Source organism: Penicillium concentricum (assembly GCF_028827145.1).
Source record: "Penicillium concentricum strain IBT 3081 chromosome Unknown utg000002l_segment0_segment0, whole genome shotgun sequence".
Classification (NCBI taxonomy): Eukaryota; Fungi; Ascomycota; class Eurotiomycetes; order Eurotiales; family Aspergillaceae; genus Penicillium; species Penicillium concentricum.
This window is the reverse complement of record NW_026622755.1, coordinates 5,381,727-5,398,067: the sequence shown is the minus strand read 5'-3', so window position 1 is coordinate 5,398,067 and position 16,341 is coordinate 5,381,727. Positions and strand designations below refer to the sequence as shown.

At 48.2% G+C, this 16,341-nt stretch overlaps 5 protein-coding genes across 5 annotated transcripts; 3 read left to right on the top strand and 2 right to left on the bottom strand.

Annotated features, from left to right (window-relative positions):
- Nucleotides 1-885: 885 nt before the first annotated feature.
- On the top strand, nt 886-3,782 carry pldA (uncharacterized protein; the record flags this gene model as incomplete). The annotated part of the gene is made up of 8 exons (XM_056723439.1): nt 886-946; nt 997-1,397; nt 1,446-1,598; nt 1,648-2,272; nt 2,318-2,578; nt 2,632-3,092; nt 3,170-3,718; nt 3,768-3,782. The coding sequence occupies 8 exons, from the start codon at nt 886-888 to the stop codon at nt 3,780-3,782; spliced, it is 2,526 nt and encodes an 841-aa protein (XP_056579689.1).
- A 3,025-nt stretch (nt 3,783-6,807) lies between these two features.
- On the top strand, nt 6,808-7,170 carry N7517_005708 (uncharacterized protein; the record flags this gene model as incomplete). Its single annotated transcript, XM_056723438.1, has 1 exon — nt 6,808-7,170. The coding sequence occupies one exon, from the start codon at nt 6,808-6,810 to the stop codon at nt 7,168-7,170; it is 363 nt and encodes a 120-aa protein (XP_056579688.1).
- Nucleotides 7,171-7,556: 386 nt separating this feature from the next.
- N7517_005707 (ribose phosphate diphosphokinase subunit PRS1) lies at nt 7,557-9,252 on the bottom strand (the record flags this gene model as incomplete). The annotated part of the gene is made up of 5 exons (XM_056723437.1): nt 7,557-7,587; nt 7,640-8,694; nt 8,749-8,869; nt 8,927-8,936; nt 8,994-9,252. 5 exons carry the CDS (start codon nt 9,250-9,252, stop codon nt 7,557-7,559), a joined length of 1,476 nt encoding a protein of 491 aa, XP_056579687.1.
- A 173-nt stretch (nt 9,253-9,425) lies between these two features.
- N7517_005706 (bifunctional precorrin-2 dehydrogenase/sirohydrochlorin ferrochelatase MET8) lies at nt 9,426-10,258 on the top strand (the record flags this gene model as incomplete). Its single annotated transcript, XM_056723436.1, has 3 exons — nt 9,426-9,518; nt 9,590-10,071; nt 10,129-10,258. 3 exons carry the CDS (start codon nt 9,426-9,428, stop codon nt 10,256-10,258), a joined length of 705 nt encoding a protein of 234 aa, XP_056579686.1.
- Nucleotides 10,259-10,407: 149 nt separating this feature from the next.
- On the bottom strand, nt 10,408-16,334 carry N7517_005705 (Arf family guanine nucleotide exchange factor SEC7; the record flags this gene model as incomplete). Its single annotated transcript, XM_056723435.1, has 4 exons — nt 10,408-10,755; nt 10,809-12,195; nt 12,246-14,521; nt 14,572-16,334. The coding sequence occupies 4 exons, from the start codon at nt 16,332-16,334 to the stop codon at nt 10,419-10,421; spliced, it is 5,763 nt and encodes a 1,920-aa protein (XP_056579685.1). The 3' UTR covers nt 10,408-10,418.
- Between the last annotated feature and the right edge of the window lie 7 nt (nt 16,335-16,341).

Below are 16,341 nucleotides of genomic sequence, written 5' to 3'. Positions count from 1 at the left end.
TAAACATGAGCTTGGGCTATAGAACATGAGCAAAATATTTAATCACATATCTTAATGTTGTATACAAGCTACTGTCCATAAATTTTTCAATGTATGTTCTGAACTTGAGCTCGTTGGTTATCACGTGACCTATATCAACAATGCCTTCTATAGGGACCTTATATAGAGGAAAGCTAATATAATCAGTATCTTGGAGCACCTCTGTAGTAAATTCAATCCTATAGAATACACTATGCACCTTGAAACTCCAATTTGGAACCCCAATTTTGGGAACTTTCAGATTCAATTACATCATTGATTCTGAACTATATGTAATTTGCACAACACCATATATATGTCTATATATGTACTTGTATATATACTTTGTAAGAATTGAATAGTGTGGATATATACAGAGGTAGATAGATAGTTAGCTTGGAAAGTATTAGCGGCATCACCTCTCATATGCTACTGCGATGTTTATATGTCTTTAGATAGTTAAAGCGAGAGAGATCATTGACAAAATATAGAATCTTGTGAAAAGCACAGGTCAGCAAGTTTTCCCTGTACAACTTTTTTAAAAATCCTAGAATTCCCCTCTTTTTATACACCCAGGTACTATATATCTCTCTATATATCTCTATATGATCGACTATCCACTCTGTTTTGCCAAGAAAGAAGCGAGAATATTTAACCACGGAAATCAAAAGTTCTCCACGCGAAACCTTATGAAACAGGAACAAATTGATAATAGCCATACTATTATATTAATATAGTGTAGGTATAAAATAGTACCTAATAATACTCGATCGCCTGATTCCTTGGCGATGCTCTGATGTCATTTAAAACTCCCAGATCTTTCCCCCTCTTCCAACCCCCCTCTCCAACTCAGCTCCAACCACAATAATGCAGAGATTCAAGGAAAAGTTTGAACAAAAACTTGATAATCTGGAAGGGTCCTTTAAAGGTATCAATATTCCCATTGAACAAAGAAGAAAAAAATTGACCTTGTCCAAGATACCCATATCCACGATGTCAAAGCTGAAGCTACACACCTAAAGGCCAAAGTAGGCAAATTCTTTAATATCATAAACCCAAACCATCGACATGACGAGGAACATGAAAAAGCGACAGACCTCAAGCGCTCCGGGATCGCAGACTCCCACCGCTTCAAGTCTTTTGCACCCGTCCACGACGGCAATCGTGTCAAGTGGTATGTTGACGGTAAGGACTACATGTGGGCAGTCTCCGCAGCGCTGGAGAAAGCCACCGAAACCATCTACATCGCCGACTGGTGGCTCTCGCCAGAACTCTTCTTGCGCCGTCCTCCGGTGCAGCACCAGGAATGGCGATTGGATCAGATCTTGAAGCGCCGCGCGGAAGCAGGTGTCAAGATTTATATCATTGTCTACAAAGAGGTCGGTATGCTCCTGTATTCAAAAAGAACTAAACTAATTCATCCATAGGTCAACCAAGCCCTGACTTGTAATTCCGCACACACCAAATATGCTTTGCGGAACCTCTGCCCCGAGGGAACTCCTGGCCACGGCAATATCCGAGTGATGCGCCACCCCGACCACAATGTCTTTGAGAATGCAGCGGATATGACTCTTTACTGGGTATGTGGATGCAACTCCATTCAACTGGGACAGAATTAACAATCATCAGGCGCACCACGAGAAATTCATCGTCATTGATTACAATGTGGGCTTCATCGGAGGCATTGATCTGTGTTTCGGACGATGGGATGCAAACCAGCACCCACTGGCTGATGTTCACCCAACAGGTTTGCGGGATGACATTTTCCCCGGACAAGACTTCAACAACAACCGGATCATGGACTTCCAGAGTGTAGAGGACTGGCAGAGCAACGAAGTCAGCAAAGTCGACTTTGGCCGCATGCCCTGGCACGACGTGGCCATGGGCTTGCAGGGCGACTGTGTCTATGACATTGCCGAACACTTTGTTCTGCGCTGGAACTTTATCAAGCGCGACAAATACAAGCGCAGCCACGATGTCGACTGGTTGCTAATGGAGGGCCACACAGGCGAAGATGAAGAAGATATCATCGCCGTGCAGCGACCCAAGTACCCCTGTGGAGACTACGTCCAACACCCGCTGACACCGCTATCCACCAAGGCTCGCGGTAACGTGGGCACTGTGCGCGCTCAAATCGTGCGTAGCAGTGACGACTGGAGCAGCGGTATTCTGAACGAGCACAGTATCCAAAACGCGTACTGCGAGACCATCCGCAATGCCCAGCACTTTGTGTACATTGAGAACCAGTTCTTCAGTATGTCCTCCCTCTTCTAGCGATGTACCTTGCTAATCTTTATAGTCACTGCCACTGGCGACCAACAGCGTCCGATTTTCAACACAATCGGCCGAGCGATCGTTGACGCTTGCGTGCGTGCAGGCAAAGAGGGCCGCAAGTTCCGGGTGATCATTGTCATTCCCGCGATTCCTGGATTCGCTGGTGATTTGCGTGACAATGCTGCGTTGGGTACTCGGGCGATCATGGACTACCAGTACAAGTCCATTTGTCGTGGCGAGCACTCGATCTTTGGACAGATTGAGAAAGAGGGTATTGACCCCAGAGGTAAGTTGTTTGGTTCGACATTAGGCTTTTGCATGTCTAACGAGTTTATTCAGAACACGTCTTCGTGTTTGCCCTGCGCGCTTATGATCGAATCAACAAGACACCCGTCCTCGAGGAACTCGAGAAGCAGGCTGATGTCACATATCAGGATATCCAGCGCGGTATCGCAGAGACCATCATGAGTGAAAGTGTGCACCCAGCGGTGGGCAAGGAAGGCGACAGTAACGAGAAGGACTACGCAGCCGACCAAAGTGCCAAGGAAGAGACTCTGCGCAAGCTTAAGAATTTCCAAGACAAGGTCGAGCAGAGAAAGGCCGACGATGGTTTCCACAGCAAGGATTCGGTATCGCATTGCACCATGTTGAACGGGGGTAAGATGTCCGACGAGCAGTGGGAGGGCGACCCAGAGGACGAAAAGCCCAACTTCGTCCAGGAGGAGCTGTACGTGCACGGCAAAGTGTGTATCGTCGACGATCGCACGATCATTTGCGGCAGCGCCAACATCAATGATCGGGTAAGTAGCATCGACACCTACATCTGACGCATTCACTGCGATCTGTATCATCGGCTAATATTCAATGTTCCCTACAGTCTCAGCTTGGCTCGCACGATAGCGAACTGGCCATTGTAATGGAAGACCAAGACCTCATCGAGAGTACAATGAACGGACAGCCGTATCAGGCATCCCGATTGGCGGCAACCCTACGACGGCAATTGTGGCGCGAACATCTAGGCCTACTGCCGGCGCAAGATTACGAATCCTCAGCTGACCCGAACGCGCAGCCGCCCGATGAGTGTCTCAACGTGATCGATGAAGGACCGGAAAACGAATTCGTGATGGATCCACTCAGCGATAGGGTCTGGAATACCTGGACGTCCCAGGCGACCGGGAACACCGAGGCGTATCGGATGCTGTTCCGGGCGGACCCTGACGATCATATTAAGACTTTCGAGGACTATGACAATTTCCGACCCCGGGGCTCGCACAAGGAAGGACATCTGTTTGATCCTTATATGCCTGCCAAAGATGTGCGTGAGAAGCTGGATCTCATCAAGGGTCACCTTGTTTGGTTGCCATTGGATTTCCTGCGCGACGCTGAAATGGCCGAGCCTGGCTTGGCTGTCAATCAGATTACCGAGGTGAGATTGATTGTTTCTTTTTATAGTTACATTGCTAATTATTCGACAGAGTATCTATACCTAAATCTAGGGGGAGGTCTGCAAATATCCATTCACATAATCCGATCTGTTTATAGAGTTCAATGCAATTCAAATCCATTAATCCTTTTAAAGATGAAACATAAATATATACGGAGTACACAGTTGGTCTATCTCCATATAAAAGCCCTAAAAGGGTACTTTTGTCAAATCCAAATCTTTCCAAGTGGAGAAGTAATAGAGTTGTCCCAGCCCATTGGGAATCCTTTTTTTATCGATTCTTTATATTTGGGATCTCCTTTTGCTCCGGAATCGACGGTTTTAGAAGTGATAGATCTCATTCATTTGAATGGCGGAAAAAGATTCCTCAGAAAAGAAATGGACTAGCTTGCTTCTTGGCAATATGGTACTTTAGTACGGTACTTTTATTTTTATATTCCTTTTTATATTCTTTTCCAAGCCGGATGTCTGGCCGAAACCTTGAAATTTGCTTTTTATAGGGGGAACAGCCTTCAATTCTATGACATTCAGATGTTCACGAGGTCCTATATATCTTGTGACTGACCCAACATAGTGACCACCCTGCTAGTTCCTGGGCCATATTGGGAGAGATACATGATTGTAGGAAAGTATTAATATAAAATAATGTCACATTTTCCCAAAGGGAAATCTTCAAGTAGAATACAAATTGGCCCAGGAAAAGAAAAAGAAAAAGAAAAAACAGTCTAAGTATAACTCCTCCGGATGCGAGATGCGCTGCATCAAAACTTTTTGACTTGGAAAATATCCAAATGCACGTTCACCAACGGTCAAGAAAGTGGATTCTCAAAAACCCAGCCCCAAGGGGGTGGGAAGTACCCTTGCACAGGGTTCATGCAGAGCAGATCAGTTCTGTAAATGCTGGAAAGCATAATGCAGAGGTCTCTTTGAGGAAGTTAGCCTTTTGCAAGGAGACCATTCAATAGAGTTCACAGGGATCCTACCGTTCATCTATCCCTTATTAGTGTGGCAAGCATTGCAGCGACAATGACCACAAATTTTGCAGCGCCAAATAGCCACAAAGGGTCCCGAGTTGCAGTCCGAGCAACGCCAGGTCAGGATATTGCCGTTCGTCGCCTGGACAATGGCAAAGACGTGACCGGAGCATTGGTTGGCCATGATAGCAAAGACTTGGAAGTTGAAAGACTTGGAAGTTGAAAGACTTGGAAGTTGAAAGACTTGGAAGCTGTTATAGTTAGGATGTGATTTCTTTGACTGTTCATGTTGAGACTCACATATTCAAACCCGAGGGATTGGGTACGTCGATCAATAAGCGGAGAAGGGTTCCAAGTACTTGGATTGGGGAAATAGGATATAGAAAGGAAGAGAGAGTCTCAAGGTGAAGAAAGTCAATTGAGAGGAAGGATGAAGTCGTGTGAAGTCAAGATGAGACTTGAAAGTCAGGATACATCCACCATTATATACTTCTTTCTCAAGATCACGGTGAGAGAGGGATCCCAGATGCAACCAGTCGACAATTAAAGAGCCAAAATACGCACCAAGCCGTGATGACGCATGTAACCGGGATCAATTGCTGAATTCCTCATTGAGAAAAAGGAAGGAAAAGGAGATAAAAAAAAACAAAAAAATGAAAGGAGAGCTGAGAGAAGTGGTTTTTAAGAGAGAAATCCGAATGATAGATGTACCGAAATCGCCATCTTGCATGAACAATTTATGGCTAAGACGACCCTGGACTAACAAAGGGACAATAGAAACTTCGATCATGAAGATCGGAGGGATCTGATTGGTAGTTCTCGATTTAAAAGGATTATAAGAAAGCCGGGGAGGGAGTATGTGGTCCTGGGGAACCCGGAAGGGACCCGAATGAATTAGTTTGATTTTAGTACGTTCTAGTATATTTTAGAATTAGTGTAGCATTTTAGGAATATAAAAAGAAATAAAAAGTAAAATTGACCTAATTGGAGGTGAAGAAACCAAAAATATGGGAAATATGATAGAAATGAACCTCCAAAGTACCCTTGTGGAGCTGAGATATGTCCCGTCCCGACAAGTTGGAACTAAGATCGGAGGTTTCTTACAATGTACTAATAGTACTAAAGTACTAACTAGTTATGTAGTGGAGTATAGTTATAGTACTTTTTGTTTTACTTCTTTTTCTTTCGATCGGACCTTTGCATCCCAGTTACCCGGTTCCGATCGAGTGCATAAGAGAATAGATTATATACCCTATGATATACTATATTCTATATATTCTGTATATTCTGTATATTCTCTATATTCTCTATATTCTCTATATTCTCTATATTATCTATTATATCCTTTACCTTTAGTCCCCCTGAAACTCCTGATACGGTTGATACATCAACTTTCGCTTAGACCATGATCCACAAGCTCCATATTCGTACTATTTCACCTATTTCAGTTTCGCTCTCGGTCTCAAAGTTATTTCTCAGCTGACTTGACAAATTCATATATCCACAGCTTCGGCGCTTGCATGGTCCAATTGCTTATTGAATAGCCGCAAAGCCTTTCCAACTCCGTGGAAAAAAAGAAAAAAAATATATAGAATTGTTGAGTCTAGTCTAGAATGATCTCTGTCACATCCGTGAATCCACATGTTCGGGAATTCTATACCGAATAGTCTAGCCAAGATCTTCTCCGGCGACTAGATAGGGCAGTTCCAGTTCGTTTTCTCATAGTACAAGAGTACAAGAGTATACAAAATGAGTACAGAGTACCCAAAAAAAAGAAGAGCAAACTCTCCCATTGGGGTAACACAACGGTAGGTTTCTAGGGTCGAGTTCTCTCTATCAAAAGGGGTATTCAAACTATACAGGGCGGGAATCAACGGAGAAAGACTGCATCTCCGAAGGGTTTGCAAGGCTTGATCGGAGGTCCATCTGTCACACCTGAAGATTGCAAATTGGCCCAGCCATAGCCGTTCGAAGATTCGGCTCGGGAGATGAGAAGATGCTATCCTTAGTCTAAGAACCAATTGATCATGCCAAGTGACCTGGAACGCTGAAAAAGTGGAAACTCTGCTCTATCTCACGGTCTCATGGTCGATCAATATGGAAACGTGCACACCGACAATCCCATTGGGTCCTGTACCTCGATACCTCGACTCCCGTAAGTGGACTCTGGGCTCCGGGCGATCACCAGACCACGACCGAATCACAAACCGGCTTCGAGAATCATTCACGGCCAACCGCATCGGTGTGAAAGTCAATATGAGAAAAATCGGGGGTGGAAAGAGAGAAAATCAAGGTAATTGCACTACGGAGGACCGTCTCTACGCCGAAGTTTGCCTGAACACGGTAAAAGATATAGTTGTAAATTGTTTGCTATCGAATTACATTATGTTCGAGATCGCCTCCTTGCACCACTTCCACAACCGTGAGGTCAAGCGTTCCAAAGAACTGAGAAAGGGGTGACATCTCCATGCTATCAACTCCAAAGAGAAAACAGCAAGAAGTAAGAAAAACATGATCCGATATTAATCTGCCAACGCTCCGTTAAGAACACCTTGTGGAAAACGAGATGCTCCTGCAGAACCCAGAGTGGACTGCATCGCTGGTTTGTGATAGAATCACTTTACGAGGTCGGGAACCGGGGACAACCGGGGGAGGGGAAAAGGGCAAGGACGAGGAAGTGGGAAAGGTCCAGAACGAGTCGTTCATTTGATAGGAAATAGGTATCATGTCATCAACGGGTTGCAGGGAAACCTGCACATCAGTACGCAAAAACGCCTCAAGAGTATTCAAGGTCTCTCTTTTTGCTTGGTTTCGTTATTTTTTCCTCGTTACGGCCATATGCCTCATCAGTCGTTAAGGTGGAAGAGGGCCGAGACGCTGCTCGTTGTTAGTGGATGGTCACACGACACCAGGGTCGGTGAAAACAAACCTTTCGCCATAATGGTGCCTCCGGATACTCTCTGCCAATAAACTCGAGATATCAATGACAATCAACTTTTTCGATCTCCGCAACATCGACGGTGAGATCGGGAAAGTGTTGGTCACGACAATGTGATCGATGGAACGACAAGCTTCCATCTGATCCAAGGAGTTCTCCCCGAACAATCCGTGGGTGGCAATACAGTACACCTTGCTCGCCCCACCACGCTTGACGACAGTCTCTGCAGCCGCGATCCAAGATCCACTCTTGTCAATCATGTCATCAACAAGGAAGACAGATCGGTCGCGCACTTCGCCCACCAGTGTGATGGTCCTTTCATCGACGCGGCCCTCACAGACACTAGCTTCGTCGTCAGACTCGACTGCATCAAAGGAGCCACCGAGTGCATGATCAGGAGGCTGCGATGAGACGTTTGAGATCATGGAGTTAGCCATAGGATCAGAAACAGCGTCTGTGTTGTCATGGCTGCTGCTGCCAGCTCCCGGTGTGGTGCCGCCAGACTGTGACTCTTCGTTGGCACGATAATCATCATCAACCAATTGACCTTGCACCAGACGACCGGTGATCACATCCCGCACACGCACATCTGTGTACTCAAATTCTGCGTCCAGCTCCGATGGGCGGCGAGCCGCAGGTGGGGTTTCCGGGCGCAGCAGATACTGCGCCGGAGGGGGAGTGATTGGCTCGGGCTCTTCCGGAATGGGAGGTGTTGCAGGTGTTCTGTTAGACCTGTGCATATGAAGCTCAAAAGGATGTGTTTCCTTCGCCAGGAGGGGATCTTCATCCACGGCATCGAAGAAGACTGTGCTATCAGTCATGGCGGACACGGGGATCTTTGGGCGCCGACGATCCGTCGTCACGATACCGAAGTTGAGCTTCAAAGTATCAGCCAGCGATGTGACTCGCTTGGTTCCGCCAGCATTCTTGCTAACCACGACGGCGTCTTTCCAGCCGGGAACATTCATCCGGATCCAGCGGGCAATGAACGGTTCGGCAAAGAGGTTGTCGACCGGCTTTCCGAAGAACCCTTGCATCTGGGATGCCTAGGAGCCCATCAATATCCATATTACAAAACTCAACATCGCATAGAAACATACGTGCAGGTCCATGGTGATCACATGGTCCACGCCGGCGATCGTGAGGAGATTGGCGAGCATGCGGGCTGTGATGGCACCACGATGACTCTTCTTCTTAGATTGGCGCGAGTATGGGAAATATCTCGTTTTAGAGTCAGCATTGTCTGTGATTTGAGCTCAAACAGGACGGGCAGCATACGGCATGACCGCTAGAGAAACGAGTTAGTGGGGGGCAAATCTTGTTTTTTGTAGAATCGGCAACATACCTGTAATGGACTTGGCTGAGCCACCCTTGCATGCTGAGATCATGATCAGGAGCTCCATAACACTATCGTTAATCTTCTCGCTACCACTTTGAATGATGTAAACATCCTGGTTCCGCACTGAGGTACCGATGTTGACACTGGTCTCGCCATTGGCAAATTTTCCTAGGTTAGCTTTGGCAGGCACAGTGCCTAGGCGCTCGCAGATAGTACCTGCGAGGCCGGGGTGGGAATTCCCCGAAAATATCTGAACACCCCGCATGATTTAAGTAAAAGACATGAGTGACGTGAAAGGAAAAGAGAAAAAAGGAAAGAAAAAAGTTCGAGAGGGAAAAGCTCGGGAATATTGCGGGTGTGGTGTGTATCGCCCACCGTACGGGGGGTTTCTTTATCGGAGGCCGATAAACGGGGGTTGCATCATTCCCACATCCCACCATGTCGAAGTTCCCAGAAGTACAAGGTGGAGGTTCGTTGATACTCGCTTGGCAAATTAAAGACAAGCATGTGCTAGTCATAGGTGGTGGAGAGGTACGTGATTTGACACTGATAATAGCTATATCTCGTTTTGAGGCTGGGACTGATCTATATATCTCTGCTAGGTTGCTGCAGGACGCATCTTGCACGCTCTCAATGCCGATGCTCGGGTCACTGTGGTTTGTCCCGCCGCTGGACTAAACGAAGAAGTGGCCTACAGGTTGGCAGAAAAGCAAATCACACACGTTGATCGAAACTTTGAGCCATCCGACCTTGATAATGTGGACATGGTGCTCTGTGCCATTGACGACCCGGAGGCTTCAACACAAGTCTGGAAGCTCTGCAAGGAGAGGCGAATTACTGCCAACATCGCTGATGTTCCACCTGAATGTGATTTCTATTTTGGGAGTGTTCACCGTGATGGGCCATTACAGGTCATGGTCAGCACAAATGGGAACGGGCCCAAGCTGGCCAGTATTGTGCGCAAAAAGATCGCGGAGACTTTGCCAGCAAACATGGGGGCCGCTATTGAGAATGTAGGAAAGCTACGGAAGAAGCTCCGGGAGGTTGCCCCGAAACCTGACCAAGGCCCCAAGAGAATGAAATGGTGAGTTGGAAGATTCCGGTTCCTCTTCGGGGATAAGTGTGAGCTAATCAATCATAGGATGTCCGGTGTCTGCGAAACATGGAGCCTCGACGAACTTGTACAAATGACCGAAAAGGACATGGACAGCGTATTATCCTTTTACGAGTCGGGTAAGATCCCAACTGCAGAGGAAGTACAAAAGAAATAAATGAAAAAAAAACAAAGTAATATTTTATCTTATCAATACAGCTATGCATCTCTAAAGTAGAACAAATTGCTCGTGTGGCAACACAAGACCCCGAAGAGTCGGGTTATAAAACGCCGAAAATCAAGCCCGCGGCAAGGATATCCAAAAATCATGTAGTAACTCAGACCTGGCTATCGCGGCGCGAGGCTTTCTGGGAGACGGAGCTGCGCGGGCTAATGGGGACGTCCAGGGGATTGGGCGGAGCAATGCCGAGTCGGACCTCGCCGATCCGGCGCAGGAGAGACTGGAGGGCAACGCGAATCTCCGGGTTGAGATCACGGCTCAAAAGCTCAACTCCGAGCGAGTAAAAGGTCTCAATATGCTTATTAAAGTCATCTTGCGGGAAGTTGGTATATCCATCAATGACATCGACCACCACCGGGCGCCAAGCGACGATGTTGCGGTGCTGAGTGTCCTCTTCGAGGCGGACGAAACTACTAATAATATCCGCACAGAGTCTAGTGGAATTAGCAATGAACAAAGGGGGAAGAAGCAGGGAGAATCAACTTACGGAATGAGTGCAGCCTCAGTCTCTGCGCGGCTACTCTGTCTTTCCTCTCGCTCGTCGTGATACATTCGGAAGAGAATATGCACGTAGGTAGAGGCACTGCCGCTCTCCTGCTTCAATAGATTAGGAGGTTGCTTCATGAATCCCTGGCGCCAGAGTTGCATCCGCAAGTCTTTATCCTCATTGAACTTCTTCGCGAACTGATAACTCTTTTTCAACAGCCCCATGAGCCGGAGAAGCTCAACACTGGGGATCTGTGCATAGACATTTTCGTTCGAGAAAAGTTCGTGGACCGTTTCAATCATGAGCAACTGTAGAACGCAGTTCGTGATGATGCGATTGAAGTAACGACGCCGAGCTGCAGTGACAGCTGCCGGTTGCTGCTGGTCTGACTGGGGGCGATAGTCTTCTAATTCGGCGCGGGCTTCACTTTGGGCAGGAGGATCACCACTTTCGTGAAGAGAAGATGTGCTTTGGGATCCATTGGGCTGCAACGCATCAGGCAAATCTTTTGTTGCTATAGCGGCATCTGGGGACGGTGTGGGGTTTCCATTAACTGTCTCTGCTGGCTTAGACATCGACACGGCAGCCGTAAAAAGCTCATAGGCAGTCGTTTTGCTGAAGAGCTCCACGAATGCCCCAACAACCTGGGACCAGTGCTCCTGCTTGAACTTTCCAACATTCTGCAAAATCAGCTGCTGCAGGCAGTTGCTACCAATCCGTGCAATGGTGTCATTTTCTTGACAAATGCACAATGTCAGCAGTTCCAAGAAGCGGCTCAGCATGTATTCCAAAGCATCGAAATAGTGCGTGAACAAGGTGATCATGTTCCGTAGCGCCTGGATCATTGTCGTAGACAACCAAACTGAAAGATCCTCGTGGTTCGGAACCTTGGACATTTCAGACTTAGACTGTAGGACCACGAAAATCGGGTAGAGGAGCTGTCTCCAGAGGACATCCCAGAAGTCCCTGGGGAAATCGCCACCATGTCGGATGAGCGTATCGAAGAGGTATGTGAGTGCCCGTGAGCGGACCTCGAGATCATCCCCCGTCATAAGTACATCTTGGAATGCGATGAGAATTGGATACCAGAACTGCTCCTCTTGCGATTGACGGGTAAGTTGTTTAGCAAGATTGGTTCCATTGTCCTGGAAGGTGGCCGCCGAGGCACCACGGTGTGACAAGGGACATTCTGGAGTCCGTAGCATTTTGGTGACGGTAGACCTGAGGGTCTCAATTGCCTGAAGCGATTTCTTTTGGAACCTGGAGTTCTTTGAGAATTCAGTCAGGCATACAATGAGATCTGCAAAGGCGCCTTGGGTGATCACTACGCCAAATCTGGTGTTGTAGACTTGGGTGACATGGTCAAAAGCCATGTTTACGATTCCCTCTATTTGATGCGTTAGCGAGCAACGGAGTAATTTGACCAGCGATGCTTACCATAAGGTTCCCGTGCTGCGACCGTGAAGACACCAAACATGGTCTTCCATCCCGAACGAATGTTGTCACCACGGGCCTGGATCATCTGGATCAAACACCGTAGAATCATGTCCTTGACAGCAGCAGTGGTGCTGTTTGCCATCACATGTTCGAAGGGCTTAAGGAAGTCCTTTTGGAACTTGAAGCCAGGCAACTCCTCAATCTCCATGAAGCGCATCGAAAGTTGCCGGAGTGAATCCAAGGCAAAGAAAACAACCGTGGTATTAGAGTGGCAGCCAACTTGATTAAAGTGCTGACCCAAAACATCCCAGATCTTAGACCACTCAATCCTGACACGAGTCATGTTGTAGTAACTGATCTCAACGAGCTTTTGCAAACTGTAGGTTCGGGGCGAATCGGTGTGACCGGAAGATTGAATCTCTTGCCAGCTGACCTCGCTCAAGGCCCGGACGAAGTCAATAATGGCCTCATGCGACAGATTGGCAGTGTTGGTGAAAATACGGTCCACGCCACGAATCATATCTGCCGACCGGCTCTCCATGGCAATTTCTGGGCGGAAAGCGGTTGGCCCATTCACAGAGCGAGGCCGAGCGCGTCGTGTGCTTTGCATAGATCTGCGGGAGGTATCTCCTGATGAGGGTGCCCTTGAAACATCAGGCAGCGACCCCTCATCGACACCATCACTCAAGAGTTGGAGCCGATCAAGTTGACTGACACATGTCAGAACATCCCGCCACGAGCTTTGGAGGTGGTTGCCCTCGGTGAAGGCGACGTCGAGCAAGGCTTTCAGGGCCTCGACATTTTTGGCCATCATCTCTCTCACGTTTCCGAGGTTAGTAAACTTTGCCAAGGCAGTCACAAATGCCACACGAGGAGTCTCTAGATCGAAGGCACAGCTGATCCGGATGGACAGTTTGAGGCCCTCCATGCAGAGCTTGATAGTTTCCAGGTTCGAGGTGTCCTGCATCGGCGCAGACAGGCCAGATAGGAAAGACATCCATGTGACGTTGAACATTGACCCAACATGACGATCTGATGTTGCGGGAATGAAGTGGGAAAGCGCATCTTTGACTGCAGTCTTGCGTTGGGCTCGAATGAGGGAACGATAGAGTTGTTCCGTCTTGTTCGCCATTTCCTCGGAAGCCTGTGCGTATTTCTCACCCTGGATGTCTCGTCCAACGGTAGCAAACACCTGTCCAGCTCTGGTGGCAAGACCAGTGGGGGCGGGGGGTTGAGGGTTGAGGTTGGCAGCATGTTCCTGCTCGGTGTATAGCACGATTTCGTTGCTTCCAATCTCTTCATAAATGGCCCCAAGATATTCAGTTGGCAGATCTTGGTTGTCATTGATCCCGCGGTTGTTCTTGACGAAGTCCTCCTTTGTCATACGGCGGCCCTTCATTTTCGAACTGTGCTGATCTGTGTTAAGTAAAATCACCGAATATGCAAGGACATATGCAGTGTCAGCGTTGGCAAAGGCATTAGGGTTTTGAGTTGTATATCGTTCCGCAAACTTCAGCATAAACCGATCGATCTTTTGGGCTTCACCAGGCAGGCGGAAATGCTGCAAAAACGAGCGCAGGGATTCAACGAAGCGTCGCTTCGTAAAGTCCATCAGATCGACAAAGGCATGCATAATGGCAATGTTTTGCGGCTCTCCCTCACCAAGATACTCTCCCAGCATGGCTTTGTCAATGCGGTCCGTACGAAGCAGGAGGCTGGCAATCTCTTCAGGAGACTCGGATTGGATGAAACCTTCTTTCAGGAAGGCCTTGATGCCACGCTTGGGCTTGAAATTGAATTGTTGGACGGCATTTGTGAGAGCAATTTTTCGTTGCTTGACTTTTTCAATCTCGTTTGGGTCGTCTTCAGGCATAGGTGTGGACCGGCCCGTCCCACTCTCGAAGGACTCAGGATGCGGTGAAACAAGCACGCTTGTGTCCAGGGACTCACGGGAGTTGTCCATCGACTTAGAGGGGATGGCTGCCTCGGGCTGTTCATCAATGCGATGTGTGGCCCAGTTATCCAATGAGCGCAATATCTCCACAAGACACTCCAGACCCTGCTGCTTCAATCCGTACTCTGATGGAATGTGAGGCATCGGAGGCGGCGGAGTAGGGATAATATGGGCACTTGTCAACGAAGGGGGAAGAGTTCCTCGATGGTGCCATTCGGAACCAATATTTGACATTTTAGTGTGCTGCTCTTGGTACTGATGCTGCTGAGAAGATGTTGTAACAACTGGTACACTCGAGTACCGGGACAATTGCTCAATGATACTTAGAAGGTTAGTTATGTCGAAGAAGACCAAGAATTCAGTAACACATACTTTTGGAAGATGTTCTCCAACGCGGTTCTGTCACAGTCATAGTTGAGATAGATTTCAACCAGAGCCCGTGGATCACCACCTAGCCTCTCCAGAATCTCCATGAAGTACTGCTTTTGGAACGCAGGAGCCCCGCGCTTCTCGAGAATGGCCAGATAAATTTCTTTCAAGAACACCTCGAGTTCCTTTTTCATCATAACTCTCATGTCCTTCAGCATCAACCAGAAAATCTCACAGCAAACTTTGAAGACATGAGGCACGGCGCTCGAGCCATTGCGACTTAGACTTAGGCACAAATGAGGCCGTACAGCTAAAAGGAGATTCATTCCATCCACGCTGGATGAGCTATTCTTGATTGCTGCCAGAGGGGATATAAAGGTTGCGGTGTGGTTGTTGATGAGATAGTGAATCAAGTGCAGCGAAAGGAGCTTCGACCTCATGTTTTGGGATTTGACATCTTGCTGCTGCTCGTGGGTTAGAACTTTGTGGCTCAACTTGCAGAGTGCCCGGAAAACCAAAAAGGCATCCTTGACATAGATCTCGTCCACTTCATCCTCCGCCGAGCTATCATCATCTCTCTCCTCGGGGATCCCCGACATTGATCTCGTCGTTGACCGCCGTTTAGCGCGCGTGACTGTAGTCGGCGCGTTGTCGGTGACAGTGGTAACCTCCTTGGGCGACTCGAAACTCTGTAGGGTGAGCTTCTCGGTGGTAGGCTCTTTGGTCACGGGCTGATCAGCCACAGACACAGAAGCCGCCTCCGAGATTTGGCCCACGTCACTCGCCGATGCATCGAGGGCCGAGGATGGATTTTCCAGCTCTCGCACTCGGAGCTCTTTAAGATCCATACGTGTCCGCACTCGATCAAAGACTGTGCTGACCATTTGTGTGAGCGATCCCTGAGCGATCTGCTGGTTTTGACTGGATTTGGAGTAGATAAAGATGTTGTAAATTTGGCGGACGGCTTTCAGGAGACCAGCTCCATGCACGACGATCTTATCGTTCAGGACCGCTGCCAACAGCGATTTGATGATCTGCTGTTGGATTTCAACCGCCGTGGCTTCATTCTCAAAGCAGTCACAGATCGCATCGATAGCGCGCTCGATAAGGGGAGGTTGTTCGCGAGTGTCTTTGTTCTCTGTCTCGGCGGATGGGAACGCGAAATAGGAGTACGTGATCAGCTTTCCAATGCAATCCAATGCAGTTACCTGCAGAGGAATGCTGAGGGCTTTGCTTGCCAGATGCAGAGGGCGGAAGATCAGCTCTGGATCAATTGCTTGTCCATCGGGTTGTCTGATATTGGCCAGGGCGACCTGTGTGGCATCCTCCAGCTTTTTGTCCCTCCGGGCGTCCCGCGAGGCAGCAATATTGTCCAGAGCCGTCACAATGAAGACCGTCGAGCTGACCGGGGTGGATCGCTGCGTCATAAATGTAGCAGTTGTTGACCGTGAATCCGATCGCAGCCTGCTTTCTGTCGCATTGTTGTCTTCCCGGGGGGGTTCCTGGATCGTGGGCGGACCGTTTGTTTGGGGTTCTTCTTCGGTCTGTTCAGGCTCGTCCTTGAGGGGTACCTCTGGTTTTTTTTCTTCTTCCTGGTAGTCGGCTACTTCCTCGTCGCCTTCCTGATTTGATTCTTGTGATTCGGTCGGCTCGGGCACTGTTGGCTCGGAGTTTGTTACTGTAGGAGATATGTCGGGGGTCTCGACGGGTTTCTCAGGCATTTCAATGGGTTGCGTCGGCTCTGAGCCGGGGTCGGTGTCCGCCATGGTCAAG